Source organism: Hyposmocoma kahamanoa, unplaced genomic scaffold (assembly GCF_003589595.1).
Source record: "Hyposmocoma kahamanoa isolate Upper Pololo Valley unplaced genomic scaffold, ASM358959v1 63, whole genome shotgun sequence".
In the NCBI taxonomy this organism is placed as follows: domain Eukaryota; kingdom Metazoa; phylum Arthropoda; class Insecta; order Lepidoptera; family Cosmopterigidae; genus Hyposmocoma; species Hyposmocoma kahamanoa.
This window is the reverse complement of record NW_020653851.1, coordinates 19,737,240-19,762,274: the sequence shown is the minus strand read 5'-3', so window position 1 is coordinate 19,762,274 and position 25,035 is coordinate 19,737,240. Positions and strand designations below refer to the sequence as shown.

General features: G+C 36.3%; 2 protein-coding genes across 3 annotated transcripts in view; one reads left to right on the top strand and one right to left on the bottom strand.

Moving 5' to 3' along the window:
* Positions 1-25,035, bottom strand: part of LOC113230215 (syndecan-like) — a 577,230-nt gene that overhangs the window by 303,265 nt on the left and 248,930 nt on the right. The window lies entirely within an intron of this gene.
* On the top strand, positions 1,372-10,880 carry LOC113230213 (lipase 3-like). Its single transcript, XM_026464030.1, has 6 exons — positions 1,372-1,507; positions 3,386-3,587; positions 4,090-4,457; positions 5,575-5,730; positions 7,314-7,699; positions 10,155-10,880. The coding sequence occupies exons 1-6, from the start codon at positions 1,436-1,438 to the stop codon at positions 10,279-10,281; spliced, it is 1,311 nt and encodes a 436-aa protein (XP_026319815.1). The 5' UTR covers positions 1,372-1,435; the 3' UTR covers positions 10,282-10,880.

The following is a 25,035-nucleotide window of genomic DNA, read 5'->3' as shown; positions in this document are numbered from 1 at the left end:
AAAATAGATAGGCAAGTAGAACAAAGAATAGTCTGTATTGCATTGCTGGCATTATTTCAAGTAGCCGACCCGCCAGTTTGAAACACAAGTGGCGGCAATCTGTTAAGGGAAAAAGTAGTCCCCGTGTGGCTTCACAAAAGTGGAGAAGAAGAAGAGGAAGCCCACAGTCGTAACCAGTGTGGCACCGGCACCGACAGGACGACGCTGCTGCACCTATCGCGATTACATTACTCCACGAAATCTGAGGAGATAGTGGAGTACATCAGACATAAAGCTGGAGTCCCGCTACAACGTGAATTTCAATTCGTTTGTGGTGAGAGTACCGACCGACAATCTGTCGACTTTCATGAAGGAAGAATTTTGGCCGAAGGGTGTCATATGTTGGCGAGGGTGTCATACCTGGCAATAGATTCCGCCACATGTCGCCGATTACTTAGAAATAGTGTTTTATTATATTGTATGTATGTTAGTCCTTAAGGTATATATTATATGGGTCATGTGACCTGAAATAAATAAATTAAAAAAAAATTATCGCTAAACAGTATCGCTGTAAACGAGCGCCATCTAAGCGTTTACGCGCCGCAGACTCGCTGTAGTCGCGTGTATGTATCGCGATTTTTGATAAACGATCGATAAAAAATGATCGTACTTCCCTGGACGAACTTTTTCACCAGGAGCTCTACTGCAACTAATATGGTTGATATCTTAGAATAGTAACGCATAGAATGACAGTTTCATATTAAACGAACTGTCACAAGTGAGGCAAAAATCAAATTCATGTAGGCGTAAGCAACTTGTATCTACACTCGTTGGCACGCACACAAATATACAAATATGATGCCATAACATTTCCCTCAAAAGTGTAGTATAACTAGTATCTATTTTATGTTTGTCTGACGTATTTTTACATTTTTAGCTAAAATTCTTGAGCTGTTCGCGGTCCAAGTTGACCTTGAGCACTGAAGGCTCGCCCGCTCGTGTAGGCCCATTGGGAGCGCTTCAATTTGCCTCACTTAGCGTGTGCGGACCACGTTTCTATGCGTTATTATTCTAAGGTTGATATATGTGGCCAGTGGTTCAAATAAAAGTGTCTATGAGTGTATTATTTACGTCAGTGTCTCTTAATTTTTACTTCATTACGGTACAAGCAAGCAAACATTTGCGCATGTATCTAATTATAATAATTAAAATACTCGGATTAATATATGATGTATTGTTGCTCATTGATAATAAATAGATTAACAGAGGTATATAAATACAAAGCAGGATTACATGTGAATAAAATAATTAATTACGGTATTACCGAATTATTAACACCTTAAATTAAAAAAGATGTATATATAATCCGAATAAACATTGGAATATCTCACCACACTGGACGTAACGTAATTGCTTATTTTTTCTTTTTTAAACAAAAAACGTCGGTTTAACGACCATGGCCGTGATTACATGTTTGACGGTATTTTTATTGTTCGTGTTCAGAGTCGGATCAAGTGTTTATGAAACGGTAAGTTTCTATCAGTGCAGTTTACTTGATAATATTTCTCATCTTCCACGTTTAGGGAGACATCACACTGATGGGCAAGGAATCGCATTCAGTCGGTCAAATGGAGCTTCATACTTAAGATTGTGTTTTAATTTGATCAAGTATTACTTATTTGTCAATAATTACTTCGGATTTCGGATAGTTTTTTCTTAAGTTTTTTTTTTATGAAATAGTTATTGTTGATACAAGTGCGGAAAGTTAGTCATTATTCACGAGTCTCGAGGCTTATCAACTAAAGTTTTTTAATACATTTGCGGAATAAAGTACATTGAAATTAAAATAGAAAAGTATTTAAAAAAATTTCTTTCTTCTTTATTTCTTTATCTGATAAAAATTCAGTGTACAGTGGCAACTGTTGCCAGTATTCAGCCACAGTAAAATTACTATTTTAGTGGCACAGCGCGCAGCGGTCTCGCGTAGTACTCACCTCCGGTCATTGTTAATACTCAATCAGCCATCTTTATGGAAAATATTTTGGTATTTTTAAATGTGACCCGTTGTTTTGTAAAACACCTATGCAATTTAAACAAATAAGACGTTTGTAAGTAAATATAAGTGTTAATGACGAATGACTTACGTCACAAAGCGTAAGTCAATGCATAAAGCACATAAATATTAAATAAATATACAACCTCTTTAGTTCTATGACTTGAAACAAAGTAAATTTAAAAAAAATGGAAAAGAAAAAAGCACTAGTCCGAAAAATCCAACTTTCGGCACGATTTGTATTACGAAAAATACCACGTTTTGAGCAACTGTATTAAAAAATGTATTTTTGTAGATACCCTACGGTCATAATATATACAAGGTCTGTCCCAAAAGTATTCGACCATCGTCCATTATTTCACGCTCGGTCTGTTAATTACTATCCGGCTCGTGACATCTTTAAAAGTAATTTCCATTCGACTGAACAGTACGCTCCCACAAGTATTTCCATATCTCGCAGCAGTTATGGAGGTTAGTTTTCGGAATAGCCTTCGGTGCATTCGTCGCATTTTTTGTAAATCGTCTCTATATAGTCAAACCGACGGCCTTTGAGCGAAATGTTCGATCTTGGGAACGGCATAGAATTTTACGGTGATATTTTGAAGATTGCGTGATGCAGTGCAAAGAAAACGGCCGCATTTTTGGGAGAGTGGCGGTTGCTCAGCTTTATCATCACGACAGTGCGCCAGCGCATTCATCGAACGTTGTCCAACAGCTTTGATTGGAGCACAACAAAAGATTATTCAACTTTGCCAACCTCCGTACAGTCCCGACGTTGCCCCCTGCGATTTTTGGCTGTTCCCAAGACTGTGTCGGCACAGAGACGATAACTGCTTCGAGAAGTGAAAGCACCGGTGGAGCGTGTTGATCAGTCGAATGGAGATTACTTTGAAGAATACCACGAGCCGGATATTATTTAACAGATCCAGCGCGGAATAACGAACGAAGGTCGGATACTTTTGGGACAGACCTCGCATAGAATATACAGCGCTAAATTTGATCAAGATATTTCATTATCTCCCACTGGCCGTTTACTTGATAGGAATAACATTGTCTAGGGTCTGAATAACTTCACATAATATTATGTGTCTACATTTTGATAAACACGGGGTCACAGAAGGTTAATTCCATGTTGTAAGTGCGAAAATGACGTTGTGAGTTTCGCGTCTGCTGTCTGAGTTATTTAAATATAAGTAAGTTGTAACTTTGGAGAAGTGGCTATATTACACCTTGGGTGCGAAATTTAAAAAGTTCGACCCACTTAATTCCCAGAATCTTTAAACCTCTTTTGTTATTTTGCACATGTGGTCTAGTTACACCTGGAGTGTGAAATATATTCTATAAAATTTTTAGCACCAACACATAGAACGAGCAGGGTATGTAGCAGAAACCCATCGCGTAACAACTGAAGATGGATACATCCTAGAGATGTACAGGATTCCCTTCAGAAGGGGTGAAACGTCTGGATCTGCAGATCGGCCTGTAGTATTTTTCCTACATGGGCTATTGGCTGCTTCTATTTCTTTCATTAGACTGGGGAGAAATTATGCTATAGGTAAGTTAGTAAAATTTATTATTAGTGTACATGCGCAAATAAATCGATAACTCACACGTAATCCCATTTTTTGGTTTTTGTATTAAATATATCCTTTTTTATGTATAAGTTCCATATTTAAAAGTAAAGAAGTCGCTTAGTGTTACATTTATTTTCGAACAATATACCTATAATCTACATTTAAAAGAATATATTTGAGTTAAACACCAGAAAATGGTATTTTGACTTACAAAAACTTACGTGAGAGGTATTGAAATGCAAACTAAAAAAGACAAACAGTGCCTCTACCACGAGTTTACTCTCACAGTTGTCGCTACCGACCGCGTAAATGTCTTCACTATTTTGTATGACATATTATACAGCGCCTCTAGCGGTCAGAAGAAGAAACAACATTTTGTATACAAACATTTTACGCGGTCGCTAGCGATACCTGTCACTGTATTCTCCTGGTAGAGGCACTAGTCTGTTTTCAGTGTAATGACAATCATGTATTGATTTCCAGCTTATAACCTAGCCGACGCCGGTTTTGACGTTTGGTTGGGTAACGCACGTGGTAACAGAAATTCCAGATTCCACGTTTCCCTCGACCCCGACGCAAATGCACAGGAGTTCTTTGACTTCACATGGCACGAAATTGGGGTGTACGACATCCCAGCAATGATCGACTACATTCTAGAAGAGACTGGAAATCAGAGGTTACATTATATAGGACATTCGCAGGGAGGAACAGCTTTTTTCGTGATGGCTAGTATGAGACCTGAATATAATGAGAAGATTGCTTTAGCGCATTTATTGGCTCCTGCTGGATATAAGACACACTTTCCTCATCCTATTCTGAGGCCTTTGACTCCATTAACTAATATTGTGTGGGTAAGTAAGGATTCTGACTTTTTTGCTGTAACTATAAGCTTCATTTCAGAATTTATTTTAAATGGGTAAAGAAAAGGAATAAATCCGAAAAGTAAATTTACAATGTGTGTTTTAATAGTGATTATATTAATAGTTGCGTTATTTAGTATGTTACCGGAAACTTTTGTGCAAATAAAATACACGGAAACAAGAGAATGATATATATGATATACTGAAAGTTCCAACAAATCTTAACGACGTAATAGTACTCTACAAAATGAATTTATACTCTTAACCGTTTTCAAAAAAGGGGGAGGTTATCAATTCGACTGTATTACTTCTTTGCATGTATGTTTCGCGATATTTGTGAACCGATTTTAATGACTATTTTTTGTTGGAAAGTGGTTACCTCAGAATTGGCCCCATTTAAATTTGAAGAACATATTCCACCTCTCAGGGTGGCATACTAGGGGATGAATCCGATTTCGCGCACTTTCCGGTAACTGATTGCAATAAAACTTGGCAATTAAATGTAATTCGGTGAACAGCAACAATATACGAATTCCTAATAAATATCAAAATTTACTTGTAATCAATCATTACTATGTAATATTTACTCGAACAAAGCGTCACCGTCGCGGGCCAAACGATGGTATTGGTATTTGGATGGCATTCTCATTAAAATTGAGAGCGAAACAGTAAATCTATAAATTACGCTGATTTGTACAGTGTAGTAAAAACGTTTTCATAAAAGAATAAGTAATTTGGTTAGGTTTATTTTATTATTTGTAATTATTCGAAATTAGTTTTTTAAGAAGAATTGTAAGCTCTTAATTGTTTGTAATTCATTTTAACGTAGTTAAGTATCAAAGTTAGTTTCAATTTAATTTATTTTTCGGAACATTTATTATTTCCCATTTTAAATGAGATTTGAGTGTATTGGCCTCATGTAACTCCCATATACAAATATGATTTGTCCTCAGAAAGCGGTGTCATCATAGTGTATTAAAGACGTTTTTTTTTTTGAGTAATCTCGACAACATGGGCAATAAAATCGAATTCTGCTTGTCTTTTTTATAAAATAAATAGTCAATTAAAAGATTGTGTAATTCTGCTTACTTATTTTTTTTACTTACAGTCTCTGGCGGTGAGAATTGGCGTAATAGAAATTTTCCCTCCGAACCCTGTATTTCCTTTATATGACAATGTGAAACCTGATGAACTATGGCAATACTGTTTTGGAGACATACAATTCAAGGATTTATGCCTTATGACCGGAATTAAAGAAATCATGGTGAGCATTAGCGTTACTTCAATTTTACTACCATTTTCTCTACTATCTTGTTTCTTTTAAATATAAAATCAGAGACTACTAACTAGGACTTTTTGACACTCCTATTCTTTTTGGTCTCGGTAAATATAAAGTTTTTTTAAATATAAAATTGTAACACCTGAAAAAAAAATTGTTGTATTCTGAAATTTCAGTGATTACTGTACAAAATGTACATTAGAAAATTAATTTTTATTTTTTCGGACCTGAATTGCCTTTATTTGGTTTTTCAAACATACCGTTGTTTTTGGGTTCTTTACTGGCACAAATGTCACGGTAAAAAATAGTTTAATTATTAAATAATCATGTAAGTAATATTTTTATTTCATCCACGATTTTGCAACAATTTAAGGTGACATAATAGTAGTTTGTAGAGGCTGAAGCCTAAACTAGGATAACCTGTATTTTAGGTCACCAGGCCTGCACCTTCAGAAGATCTGATCAATATTTATAGTCTATGGAAACAATTACATAAAATAAGGAAAATTTAAGAAAAAAAGTTATATGTGTTTTTAAAATAATTCATCAGAAACTGCGAATTAGACATTTAATAGACCACAAAAAGTAGTATTGGTGGGTTAAATTATAGAAGGAAATGTAAATGGTAAAATACATTGAATACAATAATAAATAGCCCATGAATGTAATTTTCGGACGAACAGATGCCAGGATGTATTCCATTCCTTTGGCATCCGCGTTAGAAAGGAAGAAGCGAAGTAATTTATGCTAATGTAGACTTAATGTAGAGTTCCGGACTTTCCAGTCGACGTAATGAGGAACGTTGAGGGTAGAACTAAATTGAAAAAACACAAGACAGTCGCTGCCAATAAGTATCTTTGCTCTTCGCTCCACCGAGTACAAGGCTTATTACTTAAGTGTACTATTCCTTAATGTATCTATACTAGTGATGCAACAGACCTCTGTTTCTGTTTCCGTTTCTGCTTCCATAACTTATGCAACGAAACTTTAATCGGAAGAGTACAACGTTCGCGGCCGTTCCTGGGTCTATTTCCGTTCTACGTCCGACATCGGTCCAAAACAATTACAGTGAAATAAATAATACTCGACCAATTGAAAAGAGGCATGGTGCGAATGAAGCTTCATACTTGACATTGTCTTTTTGATTTGATCGTGTATATCTAATTGACAGTAATTGTTTCGGACGGGATGTTGAACAAGAACGAGAGTAGACCTATAGACGTGCGCGTGGATTGCTTGGCGGTGGAGCGCTCGTTTTTTAACAATTTTGTTTTGTATTAAGTGCAATTATGAAACCAAAAACCATCCCTCTTTTGTACTATTTCGTTTAGATATTTATAGTAAATGAAACTAGTTTTCCGGATATTATTTGAAAAAACAAAAATACCCGATTTAAATCCGGAAAAATAGTTTCATTTCCTATGTGTAACAATCGCGAAAACCTAAGAACTCGCTATTTCTATAGTATTTACACTTCCGCATCCGTTTTTGTTAATATTTACTTCTGGCATCTGTTTCCGTTTTTGTACTTTCGTTGCATCATTAATTTATACCTATTTTTGTTCTAGGAAAGCTACGATGACGACAGGCTCCCTGGATACTTCTTATTTCAAGGAGGGGCATCGTTAAAACAAATAGCTCACTATGGTCAGAATATCAAAGATGATAGTTTTCGACAATGGGACTATGGTGCTGTGGGGAACATAGCCAATTATGGGACCCGAACTCCTCCTGTATATAACATGAGCCTTATTACCTCAGATGTTGAGATACATTATACAGTGAGTGATACATTAGTGGGCGTAGGAGATGTGTATGCTATGGCAGAGGACATGCCTAATTGCAAATTAAGAAGGGTGGCAAGAGAAAACTTTGGACATGGAGATTTCGTTGAAGCAAAAGACGCGAGGGAATTGGTCACTGCGCATATTATTGAAGTCATACAGAATTATGAGTAAATATTATTTATTTTTCTTGTACAAATTGTAAAAAATTGTTTGAATGCCAACATTTAGAGCGGTTGCGCTCTACGTCCGATTCGTATCAGGGGGTCTACTCTCGATCTCTGTCCGAAACAATTACTGTCAAATAGGCAATACTTGACCAAATGAGAAGACGCGTGATGCGAATGAAGCTTCATACTGGACACTTGTCTTTTAATTTTGTCGAATATTACTCATTTGACAGTAATTGTTTCGGACGGTTGTCGGACGGACATCGAGAGTAAACCCCCAGTTCCGAATCCGAGAAATGACGGTCCGAAATGTCACAGGTGTCAGAAGTGTCAATTTACCTCTAGGTGTACAAGCGACATTCCTATTTCTCGGAACCGAATGGGACTTAGTGCACAAGGGACATCCGAAATGGGTCCGAGTTTTCTAGCTTTGTAAAGTCTCGGATTCGGAACGAATACGAATCGGGTGCGGTGCGCATACCGCTTACTATATTTTGTTTATTTTTCCAAAACGGAGTAAAATGACAGTTTATTGCGCAAAGGTGATGCCAGCTTACAAGCAGTTAGCGTTATATAATAGTTAGGTTCTAAAATCATAGAGCCGGGCACAGGCCTTCTACCACTCTTCTAGCTCGTCGTGAAAGAATTCGTTCAGGGAAGTACTGCCATCTTTCCTATTTCAGCCGCCAAACAGTAATGTCAGCTTTACTGTGTTCCGGTTTTGAAGGGTAAGGGTGCTGGTGAAATTACAGGCACATGAGACTTATCAACTTATGTCTCAGGGTGCAGTGCCTCTCTGTCAGATCACGACCAGTATTACTCCTATCAGATGTTAGCGATTTAAAGCTCTGTCTGGCACTGCGATTGTTATAGACAACTTACCATCAGGCGCACGACTTGTTCGTCCCGTCACTTGATATTATTATTTAAAAAAAAAAGATAACTTACGACACAATGTGTATGTGAAGAAGTGTTTAATGAAATTGATTTGCAGATGTGTGTAGGTTTCTTGACGATGCTTTCCTTGACCATGAAAAATTTCAAACTAAAAAAATAGAAATTCCGGAAAACTTAGATAGATAGAAAACGCACGACCCTCTTCTTCAGAGGGGGTAGGTGAAAGCAATAAGCTACCATGGCTAGTGATTACATTATGATTACTCGATAATAGCCGAACTTGGTTAATTTGCAAGTGTAGACATTCTTATTATACTAAAATATCTGAATAGTTGTACATTCCATTCAATTTCACAGTTTTAAATAAATTTATTTTAAAAAAAGCTATTTTCTATTTACGAGTACTAATCACGATTACGAATTAAGAGTGACTTGCACACCGGCCGGGTCAATGTAGAAATACTAACTTTTCTATATTGTCTAGGGTCTGGGTGTTTACGGTACCGTCGTTGCTTCGGATTTCGATAACACAAGTGCTTTAGTTGCTGTGGGATCAGAGCAACGTATGTGATGTTGTCTAATGTTTTTTTATTTATTTGCAATTACTAGAAAGCTATATTTACTTTAAATATAAGCCATAAAAGTCGACTTCTTGTTAGAGCTCAAATTCAATGTTATGGTAGTACATAACATAATCGATAACGAATAAAGTAACTATTTCAAGCATCTACTTATACATGTCAGTTTTTACAAAAAGTGACTCTTCTTTATCGCTATTCAAAAACTTAGTGGTTTAACCTAGAGATGAGCTAACAAGGTCGACACCTAAATTAACTTATAATTCACTATATATTCATTAGTTCTAGAGTACATGTTTACATTTAAATAAGTGCTACAGATATACATAAGTGCTACAAGTCAAGATAGTGTCTCTTTAAAACAGTTTTGCTTTCTTGACGTCACCCTGAATGTCATTTAGCACTGTGGCTGGTAGATCGTTCAGAATTTCTGGGAGCATGTAGTCCGGCCTGCGCATTTCATATACGTTGTTGTATCCCGCCAAAGCATATGCTGGTATGTATGAAAGCAAGTGGAATTCATTAGATCATTTCTGATCATATTTCCGTTGCCACTTGCACCTACTGCCGTTTTTACGCATAAGTTTTATTTACAATTGTATAGTATTTAATAATGCAATAATTTGTATTAGAATAAGCGCGTGCGTTTGTACTTCAGGAATGGATTTCTATACTAACGGTTCAACTGTCAAAATAAAGACGATAATGCAAATGTCAATCAATACTATTATTTCATTTAGTATCTTATTTCACAATCTATCGATATAACTTCCGACAACAACTACATGACTATTTAAAATTCGAAAACTGGCGTCTCTGCAATAAACGCCATTTTACCCCGTCAACAAAAAAGGCAATCTATACATATACCTAAACGCTTTTGAACATAATAGCACTTGTCTACTATCGTAAAGATTAAACAATTTTAGAACTTAAATACGAGTATAATTTTTCCAACAATGCGTTTTTCTTTTTTTCAGTGGAACCATCGAAGAACCTGAAATTATCGAGTCTGAATCAAATGAAGGCGATTCTTCATCTACAATAGTTTTAAGTATGGCCGTTAAGATTTACCTCATTATATTTACTTTGTATAGTTTTCTTTAGGATTGTATTTTTATTAGGCTTGTTTATTACGTAACCCAAGAATACTAATTTATCCATGAACACTATCCTATCACCATCAATTTTATTGTATGTCCCATTGCTTTTTGTTATGATGCCAAGTGGCGGGACGAACAATTTTTACGCCTGGTGGTAAGCGACACGCTATCCACAACAGTTGCAGTGCCACTCTGAGATTTCATCGCAAAGATCTTAGCACTGCCACTTCGCCAGTCGCCCTGAGACATAAGTTGACAAGTTCCATGTGCTAATTTCATCAGCAACCTTACCCTGCAAAACCGGAACGTAGTAGGAAGGTGGTAGTAAGTCCTAAGAACTATGTCACAAAGACCTCTACTGCTTCTAACATGTGCTAGCTACGGCTTTGCTCTGAGATCTAAGGACTATAATCGACCACAGTGGCGCAATCGATGTGCACCCTGCACGTTGCCCTGACAACGTCCTGACGTTTTCCCTAGAAATTAAAATCAATAGACGTATGCATCTATTGATTTTAATTTCAGACATCTCAATTGAGATCTTCCGCTAGGATATTAATCGTAACCTTGGAGTTGTACTACTTGCCTTATTATATTATGGTATAAAGCTTAAATTCTCTTAGCCGAAAGTCACGGTAGGGTGAATAAACAAATGAGACAATATGTTTAAGATTTTTTTTAAGTTTCTGTTCGTTTTCTGCTTTTAAATAGAAATCGGATTTTTAAGTTTTATTGAACGTCACGATGGTTTACTACCATGATATTAAATTTTTTTATAAATAACTTCACTAGTTTGTTATTATTATTCGATTCGATCCGACTGGATTCTAGCCAGCACCCTCAAACAATCCGTGGCAGATGCTCTGTCAATTAAGCCATGGAATGAACTATATAGACCTTACAAATTTTTCTATGGGCTTCTTGCAGGTCTTTGTCTTTGGTTTTTAACGACTTTTTTGTACCGTAGCGTCATCTGTGAAAAAGTATTCAGTTGTCAGCACTTGTTTAAGCCTGATATTTGTTAAAATGCGTATTCTTTGTCTAATAAAACCGGATGTGATCATACGATTAAACGTGTTTTTATAACATGAAAATAAATATCTAAAAACAACACGAACTACATGAAACAAATGTGTGAAATCTTATAGCTCTTTATTTAAGTACAAACAATATTGTTTGTGCTTAAATAAAGAGTCTAATTTAATATAATAAAATTTGTCATTTTGCAGATTTGACCTTGTTACACTAAAGCGTCGTAATGCTCTTTGAACAATGTCTTATAAAATATATGTATCACCATTCCAATAGCTCTACTATAATGGTGGATAGACCGCATATCAGATTCCGTGGTGGCAAAGCAAAGGGTTTGGACACGAATAAATAATGTCGTTGCGCACGCACCTAATGGACTTGTGTCAAGTGAATTAATGATGTGCCGTTTGATAAGCTATCGTGTTAAATTTTCGATTGTTTGTCCAAAGAGTTTTTGCTTCAAAATACTTTGCCGACGTTGTTGGTTATTATTAGAAAAGTAAATTACTTAAAGTTTATACAACCAATCTGTTGATTTTCTAGAGAATACTGGTCATTGTTTTTTTTATACCAAGTGTGCTGGCGCTTCTCCTTTGCATGGGTGCTCCAGAAAATTACCAATAGACAAAGATGGCGGGATATCGCGGGGCGAGTGTCAAGAGTGCTGTGAATTTTAAACACACACACACGCGCGCACGAACGCGCGCACACACACACACACACACGCACGCACGCACGCACGCACGCACGCACGCACGCACGCACTATAACGGTACCTATTTTTCAGTTTATCTCCCTCTTTCTATCGTGCTCGCAGCTGGTCGCTTATTACTTTTTCTCTCATTTCCTTGGGTTGGCTCTTTCTTTGCTGAGACCAAGTAACGGGGCGAAAGTCATGCGCCTGGTGGTAAGCAACACGCCTAACCATGACAGTTGCAGTGCTACTCAGAGATTTAAATCGCACCCACCCACTGATCTGGCAACTGTTGACAAACACCAATTGAAACTATGGCTTTGAATAGTTTTCTGATGTGTAACTTTCTGATGAGTCCTTTGGTTTCTCCAAGGTGTTTCTTTTATAATAGTAAGTGACGGGATGAACAAGTCATGCGCCTGGTGCTATGCGATGCACCTGTCCATTGCAGTTACATTTATAAAAAAGCTGAGGGGCACCGCCGCCACTGTGCCCGTTACGCTGAGACGTAAGTTGTTAAGTCCTATGTGCCTGTAATTTCACTAGCACCCTCACCCTTCAAAACCGGAACGCATAATGCTCACATTACCGCTTGGCAGCAGAAGTAAAGTGGCACTACTTCCCTGGATTAACTCTTTCACAACGACCTCAACAGCTACTAAACTAAAACTTTGCTCATCTTTTATAAGATAAATATTTCTTTTCTTTTCGTTTGGTGCAATAAAGACTCTATATTAATAATTCTAAATAAGGAAATATGATAATCAAGCTTAAATTATAAAGCGGTATTTTTAGAGAACCGTAGGTCGGTAGACTTAAAAGGCATAAATCAGTTTAAGCTAGTCGAAATCTGAACTTGAAATATAGCGTTGAGTTAAAACCACGCTTAAGTAGAGGCTTTTAAGCTGTCGTAAATCATAAACCGCTATGCGAGTGATTGATTTCCGTGTTGTAAAACGTAGCTCGATGGTTGTAACGACCCATAAAATATATTTAGGTCAGATCGCTGGGAAATACCTCTCTACTATTTTAGACGACCCCGGTAAAAAAACAATTGACGCCGTGCACGCTGGCTGAGAATTCTCTCAGCCCGTGTTCATTTAACAGAAATATTGAGCCTTTTTATACCGTAGTGTTTTTTATAGTAGCAGTAGAGCTGATTGTGAAAAAGCTCATCCAGGGCAGTACTGTCACTTTACCTATTTCAGGCGCCCGTCAATCTGAGACAAGGTCACAAGTCCCATGTGTCTGTAATTTCACCAGCACCCGTAGCGTGTTTATGCACTGCATCCTAATCATATTCGTTCCTATTCCGAGAATAGTCTTGGTATTTGTATAGACAAATCTAGAAAACTCATACCCACTTCGGATGTCGCTTTTGTACTAAATTCAATTCAAATGCGAGAAAAAACGAATATCGCTTGTACACCTAGAGATAAAATGATCCCTAAGACATTTTGCGCGCGCGCACACAAACGCGCACACACTCATAGCCCCGTACTAGGGAAACCTTGTATCGCGTATGCCGTGGACACACACATAGACAACTACAAATTACACCCAAACTCCCGAGAGAAAGAGAATACTTCTTCCGGCACGGGAATCGAACCCGGGACCTCTTGCGTGGCAGTCCAGCATGGTAACAGTTCTGCCATGAAGGCAGTTAATGGTATTACTGTGGATTTTAATAATAATTGTGGCCCAAAACTCAGCCTTGTCGACTGCGTCATTAGTAGCCGCCATTAAATCCTCAAGCATATTGTTAGGGCACGCAGGGCACGATACGAAGTGAGCCATCGAGTGAATCGAACCGCACAAACAATCCTGATCGGAATCCGAAAATCACCATTTGAACAAATTGCCCTTTCTCCGACCAACTTGAGTCCGAAATCTATTTCAGATTGGCTAAGGCAATTCGTGTCCAGGAAGACACTCGGAAGATTAAATAATATGTACAAACAATAATTTGTTATACATGTGTTTACATTAACTGCTAATTAATAAATAGTGCAACGATGAGAATGTTTGGAAAAAAAAAACTGAAATTATACTCGGTTGGATGTCATCCATCCGATTGAACCAACCAATATAGCATGACACCTGTCATCGTACTACGTGTCGGACCCACGTCCCAACGTCAGCGTTCCAAAGAACTGGAATGTTTTGGTCCCTGATATTCAGAGAGACACAATATTGTAAAAATAAAATAATACATTTTTGTTATTTATTTACGAGAAACTCTATACTTTTAAATATGTTAACAAATGCATAACATAAATAACTATTGTAACTATAGTGAAAAAATAGGGTGGTTTGCATCAATAGTAGACATAACTGGTTGAAGACTGTACCACCTCAGTCAACCGTGACCATGGGACCTGTAAAGGGCCCGAAACGTCAGTTTGTTTGAAAAACGCGAGAACGTATACGCGATTTAAATCCGGAAAAATAGTTTCATTTCCTATGTGTAACAATCGCGAAAACCTAAGAACTCAAAATATTGAAACGATAAGTTCAACTTAACTTTTAATCATTACAAATCAATATTTAGACAATAAATTCGAAAATAATATTGTTTCCACTGCGTTCGAGTAACTATTTTTGGGGTCATATTCCAGAACTCTACTCAATGTTCAAGTCAGGACTGGAGTATGATTTCAAGCACTGAAAATACGACCCTAATGGCAAGGACTTGAGTATTTATTTCTAGTGCTTTAAATCATACTCAAATCCAGACTTGAGTATTGAGTAGAGTTCTGGAATACGACCCTTAGATTGCTAATTTTGACATAAGAACAATATTACTTTAATGTTACAGTCGCGTCGTACTACGAACTGAGTGAATGAATAGGCACAAAGCTGCCAATAGAACATCACAGTTTTAACATTATAATAAGCTTATTTAGAGGTTGTGGTAGGTCCCCTTGTGTTTGTCTGTAACTTTACCTTAATTTACACATAAACAATACAAATCAGTGATACACTGTAGTGTTTGGTTTATCTGGCCAGACTAACTAGCACACTGTACTGTTTTCAGATTGTCTAATCGGACCAACTACCACAGTATAGTGTTCTAAGTATAACTCGTCTATAGAAACCAACTTAATTAATGCACACGAAAAAACTTGTTATTGGCTTGTAAAAAGATAACGTTAACATTCTATTTAGTATCAAAACTGTTGGTTTTTCGAAGAAAGTGAAAAATAAGGTAATAAAGTCCCAAATATAGAGATTAATATCAGTTACGAAATAGCCAAGACGATATTGGCTGGGTGATTATGGACCTCGAATTCAGGGTAAAGGGAGTTTTATCAAGTGGAACATAAAGCGACTTACAGCGGCCATACTGTTGATTAATAACCTTCCTTTGTGCGCAACAAAGTATATTTATACTGTACATATATTGGAAGTAACCGGTAAGTGTGCCCAGGCGATTATTCCGTAAATATAAGAGAACTTTTAAGAGGTGATATAATATCTCGAGTTTTTAGGTTTTCGCGACTGTTGTGTAACAGTGTTAAATCTAAAAAATAGTTTTTAAATAGTTAGAGATTTAGAAGACTGTACCACCCCAGTCACGGTTGACTGTTAGTTAATTAATATTAGACATAACTGGTTGAAGACTGTACCACCTCAGTCAACCGTGACCACGGGACCTGTAAAGGGCCCGAAACGTCGGTTTGTTTGAAAAAACAAATATACGTGATTTAAATCCGGAAAAATAGTTTCATTTCCTATTTGATACAACCTCAAATGGCCTTTGTATTCAATAGGTACTTTACATAGATGTTTTTGTATCTACAGAACTAAATAGTACACGCGTAGTATACAATTATAGTATACGAAAGTACGTTATCTAATGAACAAAATTACTCAATAACTTTCAAATGTAAAAAATAGTGGAAATATCCTGTAATTTAACGTTACATACATTTCATGTAGAGGTTTTAGTTGGCCTACTTTAAGAGGCAACAATAAGTTTAAAGATAACAAAATTAAATAGTATAAATAAAGAAAACTAATTTTTTAATGGAATGAAAACAAAGTAATATTTTTTTTAAGTAAGTACATAATTTTGTATTTAAACTTGTTCGTAACTAAAGCCTCTGTACGAATGTCATGTTAAATGTATGACAGCGGTGAACGTTAAAATTTCAGATATTTCTAGTTTTAGTTTAATAAAAACTTTTTGATCGAATACAATAGTTTTATTTCCAATGAAACTAAACAATTTACAAATAATGACCCTACTGCTAAGTAGCTATCCCTTAAGTAACTTTTATTTTCAAACTAACCACTCCGAACTTTAACTTCAAATTACAGCGCTCGTCTTTCACAATTAAGATATAGTACGTGGGATCAACGCGGCTGCAGTAAATGTAACGGCCATAAAAGCAAGACACTTCATAAAACAAATCCGTCCTCGTAAACCTCAAGTTTCGAAGTGAGACCACTTAACGCTACTGTATACTGTAATTCAAACTATAAAAGAGCTTCGATCGTATTGTACACAACTATAATAATGACAACGGCATATAATAGTGGCAACGGCAAGAACAACGACAATGATAATGATAATAATAATGCTATAAGAATTAACGAAGACAAAGCAAATCAGCATCCTCACATGCGTTTACCCCAACCACGTAGTAAGACATATAAATAGTTTTAGTTGAATACAATATTCTTGTAACATTTTTCTTTTTAGGGGGGAAGGTGCTGTGCTGTGTGCTAAAGGTGCGGCCAGACACACACCAGCACATTTCATTGTATGTAAATAATATAGATAATATTAATTGAAAACGAAATAGCACACGTTCACTAGTAATATATAAGCCAGGGTTAATCGAATTGAAGATATTTTTAACACCATCTCCTGTCTCAGTAATATCTTCCAACAACTGGTACAATAATAAAAGCAATAGTCAGGTGAGGCCAGCGGGCTCTGGACAGGGACTCCGGAGCCCACATTGTACGGCCTCATTCGTCTGTCGGGCGGGTCGGAGGATAACTGACTTGCCCCTCTGTTGGCGCGGGAGCCCTGGCGCAAAAATGCCGGGCGACGTTGTGGTGATTGTTCACCGACCTCACGGTGCCGACTCATCCAGCGAGGTATTAGTGGGGTACGCCCTCCAGTTTGGAGGGACAGTCCCCACATAACCCTTGAATCTCCCTGGGCTCAGGGGTATGTATAAAGATTTCCCCCGTCAAAAAAAAAAGTAGTGTGTTGCCAGTTCGGCCCATAATACCTCTATCATCATCCAATAAGTTGAACTAAAAACTCGTCTCGAACTAGGAAATCCCATACCTATAGTAAGAGTACCAGAACCACTGAATTCACTCTGTGACACGACCGGAACACCAGGCACAGAACCAACTGAGAAAAGGTAATTTCAAAATTGATCCTTCTGGGAAATGGACCCGTGATCCAGCGCCCATAATTCAAACCGTTGGTGACTGACTGATTGGAGATTGTAAACATTGGGAAAACAATGTGATTAAAATAAAACACATGTTGCTTAAAATGATAATACAACTTGTTTCCTAGTAACATATTTTAAGTCCATCAAGCACAATGATTACTGCAACAATTTGTATGATTGTAGCAAAAATTTTAATAATTGCAGCAACAGCATTAAGTAATAATGAACATAATCACGACATGATTGATTCTATCAAGTATCGTAATAGGGTAAAGCCTTTTCAGTGTACGTATTAGCGCATATAGGTAAAAAAATTATACGTAGATACGGAAGTAACAAAGGACAATGGAAAAGAAAAAAGATGCGACTACACAAAAATTTAAAGCAGCAGAACACGACGGTTCGAATTTCTTTGGTAACATACATGACTTTAAATTACGTATACTTGTGAATACTTGGTAGCAATACCACTCGGTAACAGTGAAGCAAAATATCATGATGCAACCAGCATGTCGAAGAAGGTTCACAATCTTTGAAAAACGTGTGGCGTCTCCATCTGACGTTGGGCTAAGGTGGCGCTATGGAATATATACTTTTTAGAGTAGAGCAGTGCCCAGTAGCCGTGAGACGTATAATAACAATGATGATGACAGAGAAATACCGATGACTTGTTCGCCATATTGAATTTTAATCGACTTTGCATCGTCTCTTACAACACTAACGGACGTAATTCATAATTTAGTCGAAAACGTACAACACGAGATTCTAAATTCAAAAGGCAAAAAATATGTAAATAGTCACCCGTGACCATGGGACCTGCCAAAAACCTAAAGCCACACGATTTGTTTGAAAAATCAAATTTAGAAACAAAAGCAGACTTATTTCCATTGTTTGTTTTGTCAGTTGTCCTATTTGGTACTAATAAAGAGATAAAGAAGACATTGTACTGGATATGCTGTATATATTACAATGTAGTAGTAGGTCATTCCTAGAGTTCATACAATACCAAGCCGGAAATATTACACATCGTGCTTTCAAAAAAAGTGATCGTATCGGTGATAATCGACTACCTACGGATCTATAGCGCACCGGTTCCGTCGAAAGGTGATCAAATGACAGAATGTTATACTCTTATGAGCGACAGAGACTTAACAGAGATAACGCTTTAGAAAGCCGAAATCAGCAGACTGTTTTTTTTTTTTACAGTTCGATGTCGAATTCATCCATTTTCAGATATGTTAAAGTATTTAGAATGTAGGAAATGCATCCATCTTTTATGGCTTCCTCGTTGGTAAACACACCTAATTGTCTTTGCGATGAAATTGTAAGCATCTTTGTGGCCAGAAAAAATATTATGGTATTGAGAACGATGAGTACGATTAACTTATGTAGCTTAGAATTAACATTAGAAAATTTATACTCAAATTTCAAAAATTATTTAGATAGACCTCGTTCACTATCGAAATTAAGTTTAAAGGCGACTTCCTACAGTCTGTGATTTTACAGATCACCTCACACGAACTCACACCCGCGTACAAAGGGAAGAGGCTCGTCCGGACAACACAGAGGCGTCTGTGGCGAAGCATGAATCAATGCATAGCTAGAAATGGGCGAGTCTGGTGTGCGGTGACACCTTAATATTCTGTAATTGCTTAATTATTAATATGCAAAGGCGGAAGCGGTGTGTGGCTGTCGGTGGCTATCGGCCTTGTAAATCACGGAACGTGGAAGGCCGTTTTTGCAAGTATAGTTTTAGCAATTTTCCTCAAAAATACATCACATTTCTCGCCACGCTCTTAGCGGGCAATATTGTATCAATTTACGCTTCCTCAGCGTCATATATCTCTTTCGCAGAACCAGAGTAGCTCGAATGGAAATTCAAAAACGATATTCACTTGATAGAAACCTTAACACCATTTCAATAAAACCGATTTTACCAACATTTGGGAGAAAAAGAAATGTGTCTCAAACAAAAGAGAGAAAGAAAAATACGGCCTTTTGTGAAGAACGGATGCGTTCAGGCGTTCTGAGAAAACTTTAGGAGATTTGAAAGGAATTAAAATAGGCTTTTAATTTCACCGTTCCTGTTGGGGGAGTGACTAAAAATTTAATACCAATATGTGTTATCTAAAATATTTAGCAAGGTATTAATGTTTATAGGCAGAAGTAAAAGTTATTTTGAAGAATCTATAATGGCGACTCAACTTACTACAACATAGTACCTTCTACTAAACAGCAGTAATCTTAATGCAATATACCAAAATTACCTATTTTAAATTGTATAATTGAACGATGTTCCTTTAAATTAAGATATGTCCTATGTTACATAAAAGGAATTAATCCCTTTTAAAAATTTAAATTAATCCCTTTTGATCGCTATCATAAAAATACAGGCTGTTTTTTTCACATGTGGTCGGTTCGAATCTCAGACGAGGCAAGCGACTTTTTTAAAGTCATTGAATGCTTCTGCATACAAAGACTTAGTAATACTTTACCTACTTTTCAAAATAAATAAAGTCGGAAAAACTGTGGGAACAACATTTTATGGCCATTAAGTGGTATACTGAAGATCAACTTGTACAGCATTGTACAAAAAACAATTTTAGTTATAATAAATATATATTAATATATTTTTTAAATTCCGAGAAAATGTGAAATATTTTCCGTAATTTGTAAAATTAATATTACCACTATAACCATAACCTGTGGTAATATATATACTTAGAATAATAACGCACAGAAACGTAGTCCGCACACGCTAAGTGAGGCAAATTGAGGCGCGCCCAATGGGCCTACACGAGCGGGCGGGCCTTCAGTGCTCAAGGTCAACTTGCACCGCGAACAGCTCAAGAATTTTAGCTAGAAATGACGAAATGTGCGGTAAATCAGTGTAAAAATACGTCAGACAAACATAAAATAGTTACTAACATCACATTCCACAAGGAAGTAACGCGTTTCAACTTGTATTTTTATATAAATATTCACTAAAACCGAAAATTAACCTACTACTAAAACTAGCCTACATGAATTTAATTTTTGCCTCACTTGTGACAGTTTGTTTGATATGAAACTATCATTCTATGCGGTATTATTCTAAGTATATATATATAATAATGTGGTGTTATCTGGTAATAAAAAAGCAACTAAAAATTTGTTTTTTTAAAACTTTATTTTGAAAGTAAGCAACATAACACTAACTGCAAAAGTCCAACTTGAAGTTGTTTTTAACTACATTTCTTCAAAACTTGAACACAAGCAGGTCTGTATTGTTTGTGTAGTATGTTGTTACACATTGCTTTTGTATTACCGTTTTAGAGTTATTGCTAACTAAATATAACTAATAGGTATGTGTGGTCACCGCATTTAACAAATGGGAATAAATATTGAATTGAACAATCTCATATTAGGTAAAGAGTTCAGTATCGTAAAATACATAAATAAAACACACGAACTAACAGCAGTCCACTGTTCGGTTACCCGTAACTCCATAAATTTTGTTCCAAGAATTCAACCTGACCCGAATGTCACCTGCGTTCAATAAAAGTCACAGCATATGTAATGTAAGCAGTAAGAAGACGCTTTTCAACTGTCAAATTTATACCAAACATAACCCACATTCGGCACGTAGTGGTGTCTTCTAGATACTTTATCTGATTTGTACGTATGCCATGACTTTGCAGAGATTACTGTCGCTATTATTAACATTGTCACGTACGTACCTATTCCACCTCTAAGCGTGGCAAATTAAGGGATGAAATCGGTTTGTTGAATTTCACATATTTTCCTTTTTTTTTCTTTATAATTTGGCGTATAAATGTAATTTTAATGAAAATAAAATATAATGGTGACACAAAACTGATCTGATGATGGAAATAACAGACAGTTAAGAGGAACTCCTCAACGAAAACAACGTTCTTCGTGGTCGGGCTTGCGCACCAGTTTGCCATCTCTGAGGTTTCGGCTTCGATCTCCGGCCGGATCAATATAGCAAAACTAACATTTCTATATTATCTCGGATCTGGGTGTTTTTTTTATAATATCTAGTGACGGGACGAACAAGTCTACACGGTAAAAACAGATTACTTACAAAAAGACAAAATTATTTTTATGAAGACAAATTTATTAAATCCAACAAAACGATCCTCTCCTCTAGACGCTAGAGAATAATTACTTGATAATAGTAAAGAAAACGTCTCAAAAGTGTACTTTAGTTATAAGACAGAAATATTGAATCCAAGAGCAAATTACTTAAGAGCTAATTTACTTCAAGTCACAAAGCTACTCTAGATTCAATAAAATATTTATTAGTTATTAGAAATGTCCGATATCGACTTGAAAAACAAGAATTACAAATTGAGAGGTACTTAATTATTTGACTGAAGATTTATGTTTTCTAATATCAAAAAGGATACATTTACAGGGTTATGGACCCACCCAACAGTATATCTCACTGGCTTGAAAGCACACAGTTCAGTGCCAAACCTTGAAGTAGCAGAAATAGGACGGAATTTTCCCATATACTTGAGTATCATTCAGTGCCGTATAAATGCTGCAGCGGCAGAAAGCACTAACAATTTAAAATATATGAGATTACTTTATACTATTAAGTTAACAAAACGATAGCGCGTTTCAGAGTACAACTAATGCCATTTAGCAGTAGCGCGATGGAACTAATTGCATGTAGAAGTTGTACTTGCTACAAGTATAGTTTGATTTCATGCTGAAACCAAATTTCTTAAATTATGACTACAAATAACACCCTAACAAACTAGAGATACTACGTTTTGTTTCTTTGGATAAATGACTGTTTATGATTACAAGCACAAGTAAAAGTAATCGTTACCGTGTATGCCTTCGGCGATATGTCACGACCACATTGACTATGCACCACGCTATACGCAACTAAATGTTGCTTTAAAAATATACTCTAGAATTTAGAATATTAATCTGAATAGCAAACTACTTCTTTTTTGTTTAAGAATATATTTTCTTAAAATACACCCAGGAAATTTTGAATTCATTTAAGATTATTTAAACTTGATGTAAGAGGTAAAAATTTCTTGATGTAAGTAATGTCCAATTAATTGATTAGAAATAAAACAAAACCTTGAAGAGAACGTATTTGTCTAAAAGTTAGAATAAAGTTAAGAGTAAAGTTGTATTAGAAAAAGATAAGCAGTATTTTTGTAATGACAATATTTTATTACTTTTAATAAATATTTTTTCAGAATTAGCAAATATTTTTAGAAATTGCTCTTTCTTATTAGTAGAAATCCTTTTTTTCTATGTAGCACCTGATGGTAAGCTACACACCTGTCCATAACAGTTGCAATGCCACTCAGAGCTTTAAATTGCAAAGATCTGATGGACACTGCCCCTGCGCCCGTCACTCTGAAACATAACTTAACAAATCCCATGTGCCGGTAATTTCACCAGCACCCTTGTCCCTTATCCTTCAAAACCGGAACACAGTAATGCTGACATTACTACTTGGTGGCAGAAATAGGTAAGGCGGCAGTATTTTCTTGGTGTTTGTGGTACCATCGTTGTTTCCGATTTCCATAACACAAGTTATTAATCGAGTTCTTAGGTTTTCGCGATTGTTACACATAGGAAATGAAACTATTTTTCCGGATTTCAGTTGCGTATATTTGTTTTTTTGCGTATATTTGTTTACAGGTCCCATGGTCACGGTTGACTGGTCACTGGACACGTCACCTGTAAAGGGCCCGAAACGTCGGTTTGTTTGAAAAAACAAATATACGCAATTCAAATCCGGAAAAATAGTTTTATTTCCTACAAGTTATTTAGTTATTTACTTGGGATCAGAATAACGTGTGTGATGTTCCCTTGTTCAGTGCAGGATTTTTACGTATTAAAAAAAATGAAAACAGTGTCCAGCAGCTATCTTGTGTTAGTTTAGGTTAGTTAGTTACTTGTATGATTCCTTTTGACGAGGGCTTTCATATGCCTTTCAGTTATCATTGAGGAGTAACGAGCACAGACAGTAGCAGGCAAACTTATGAGGTCGATTTTTTAATACAAAAAGTTATTCGGTTGAATCATCTACCAACCGTAAAAGAGTATGCGTAAAACTCTCAATAGAACCTACTTGAACAAAGGACAGCACTCTTCGCGTAGGGTAAAGTTTTTTTTGCGAGGATAATTGGCACTCTAATTATTTACATGCATGTACATATATAACTTGGGTTGCCCAGGAAAAGCGCTTATAACTTTTTTGCCGTACCAGGTTCAATAACGGATCTCGGTCATTTCACTCTTTTGCCACGGCTCTGCAGAACGTATAACTCATATCACATGATTTGGACGTTGGTACTGGGTTAAATAGTTACAAAAGAAGGTTGGGTGATATCATAAACACGTAAATTACCTTTCAATTAATTTTTAATGTACTTTAGTGAATTCTCTGAAATGTATATATTAATATTTTAATTTTTAAATAAATTTGTGTATATCGTGTATCTATCGAGTTCTTAGGTTTTCACGATTGTTACACATAGGAAATGAAACTATTTTTCCAGATTTCAATCGCGTATATTTGTTTACATTTGTATACAAACCGACGTTTCGGGCACTTTACAGGTCCCAGTCAACCGTGACCATGGGACCTGTAAAGGGCCAGAAAAGTCGGTTTCTTTGAAAAAATATGCGATTTGAATCCGGAAAAATAGTTTCATTTTCTATGTATATCGTGTATCGTTTTCGTTATCGTTTGTGTATACAGTATATATCGATTTCATAGGTAGATGGATTAATTATACATATATTCGCATAATTTCAAACAACAATAATTTTGTTAATATTTCATTGTTGCCATTGCTTGTTGTGATGTTTCTTAAGTGTAGTGTTTTTCTATGTGGTATGTCGTAAATAAATAAATAATAAATAAATAACGCACACACTCAACATAGCCCGGCACTAGGGAAACCCTGTGTCGCGGGTGCCATGGACACACACATAGACAACCACAAATTACACCCAAACTCAAGAGAGAAATAAATGTAAGCCATACAAACATTTCTCCCGGCCCGGGAATCGAACCTGGGACCTCTGCGTGGCAGTCCGGCATGGTAACCGTTCGGCCACGGAGGCAGTTTATAAATTAAATAAATAAACTCGTCATTTAAGTGTGTACTGCATAGTTTGAAATATACTACCCGATATATAATTTTGCCATAAAACAATAAATCTAGATGTAGTACTGACAAACTATAGTAATACTACTTGTTCAGGCTAACTTGCACGTGCCGGCTTCATTCGATTGCCGCCCTACGTGACGTCCTATTCACTTCGTAGGCTAGGATTTGCTACGAGCGTAGCTTTCACAAATGTGGCTACGTCTTTTATGTAGGCTAAAGGCTACGCTTTAAAGCTGGTAAATTGAAAAGGTATATTTGAATTCTTTCTTTCATTGTCGGTCTTTTTTAGCAATTACTAAAGTTTTTTTATATTCTTTTCTTTTTATAAAACAGAATTTACAAGTTACAACATCATGTCGCCATGTCAGGAAGGTATTATGATATATATGTTGTTGATTAAATATCACTAAGAAATAATTTAATTTCAAAGGATTTTTTTACATAGTAGA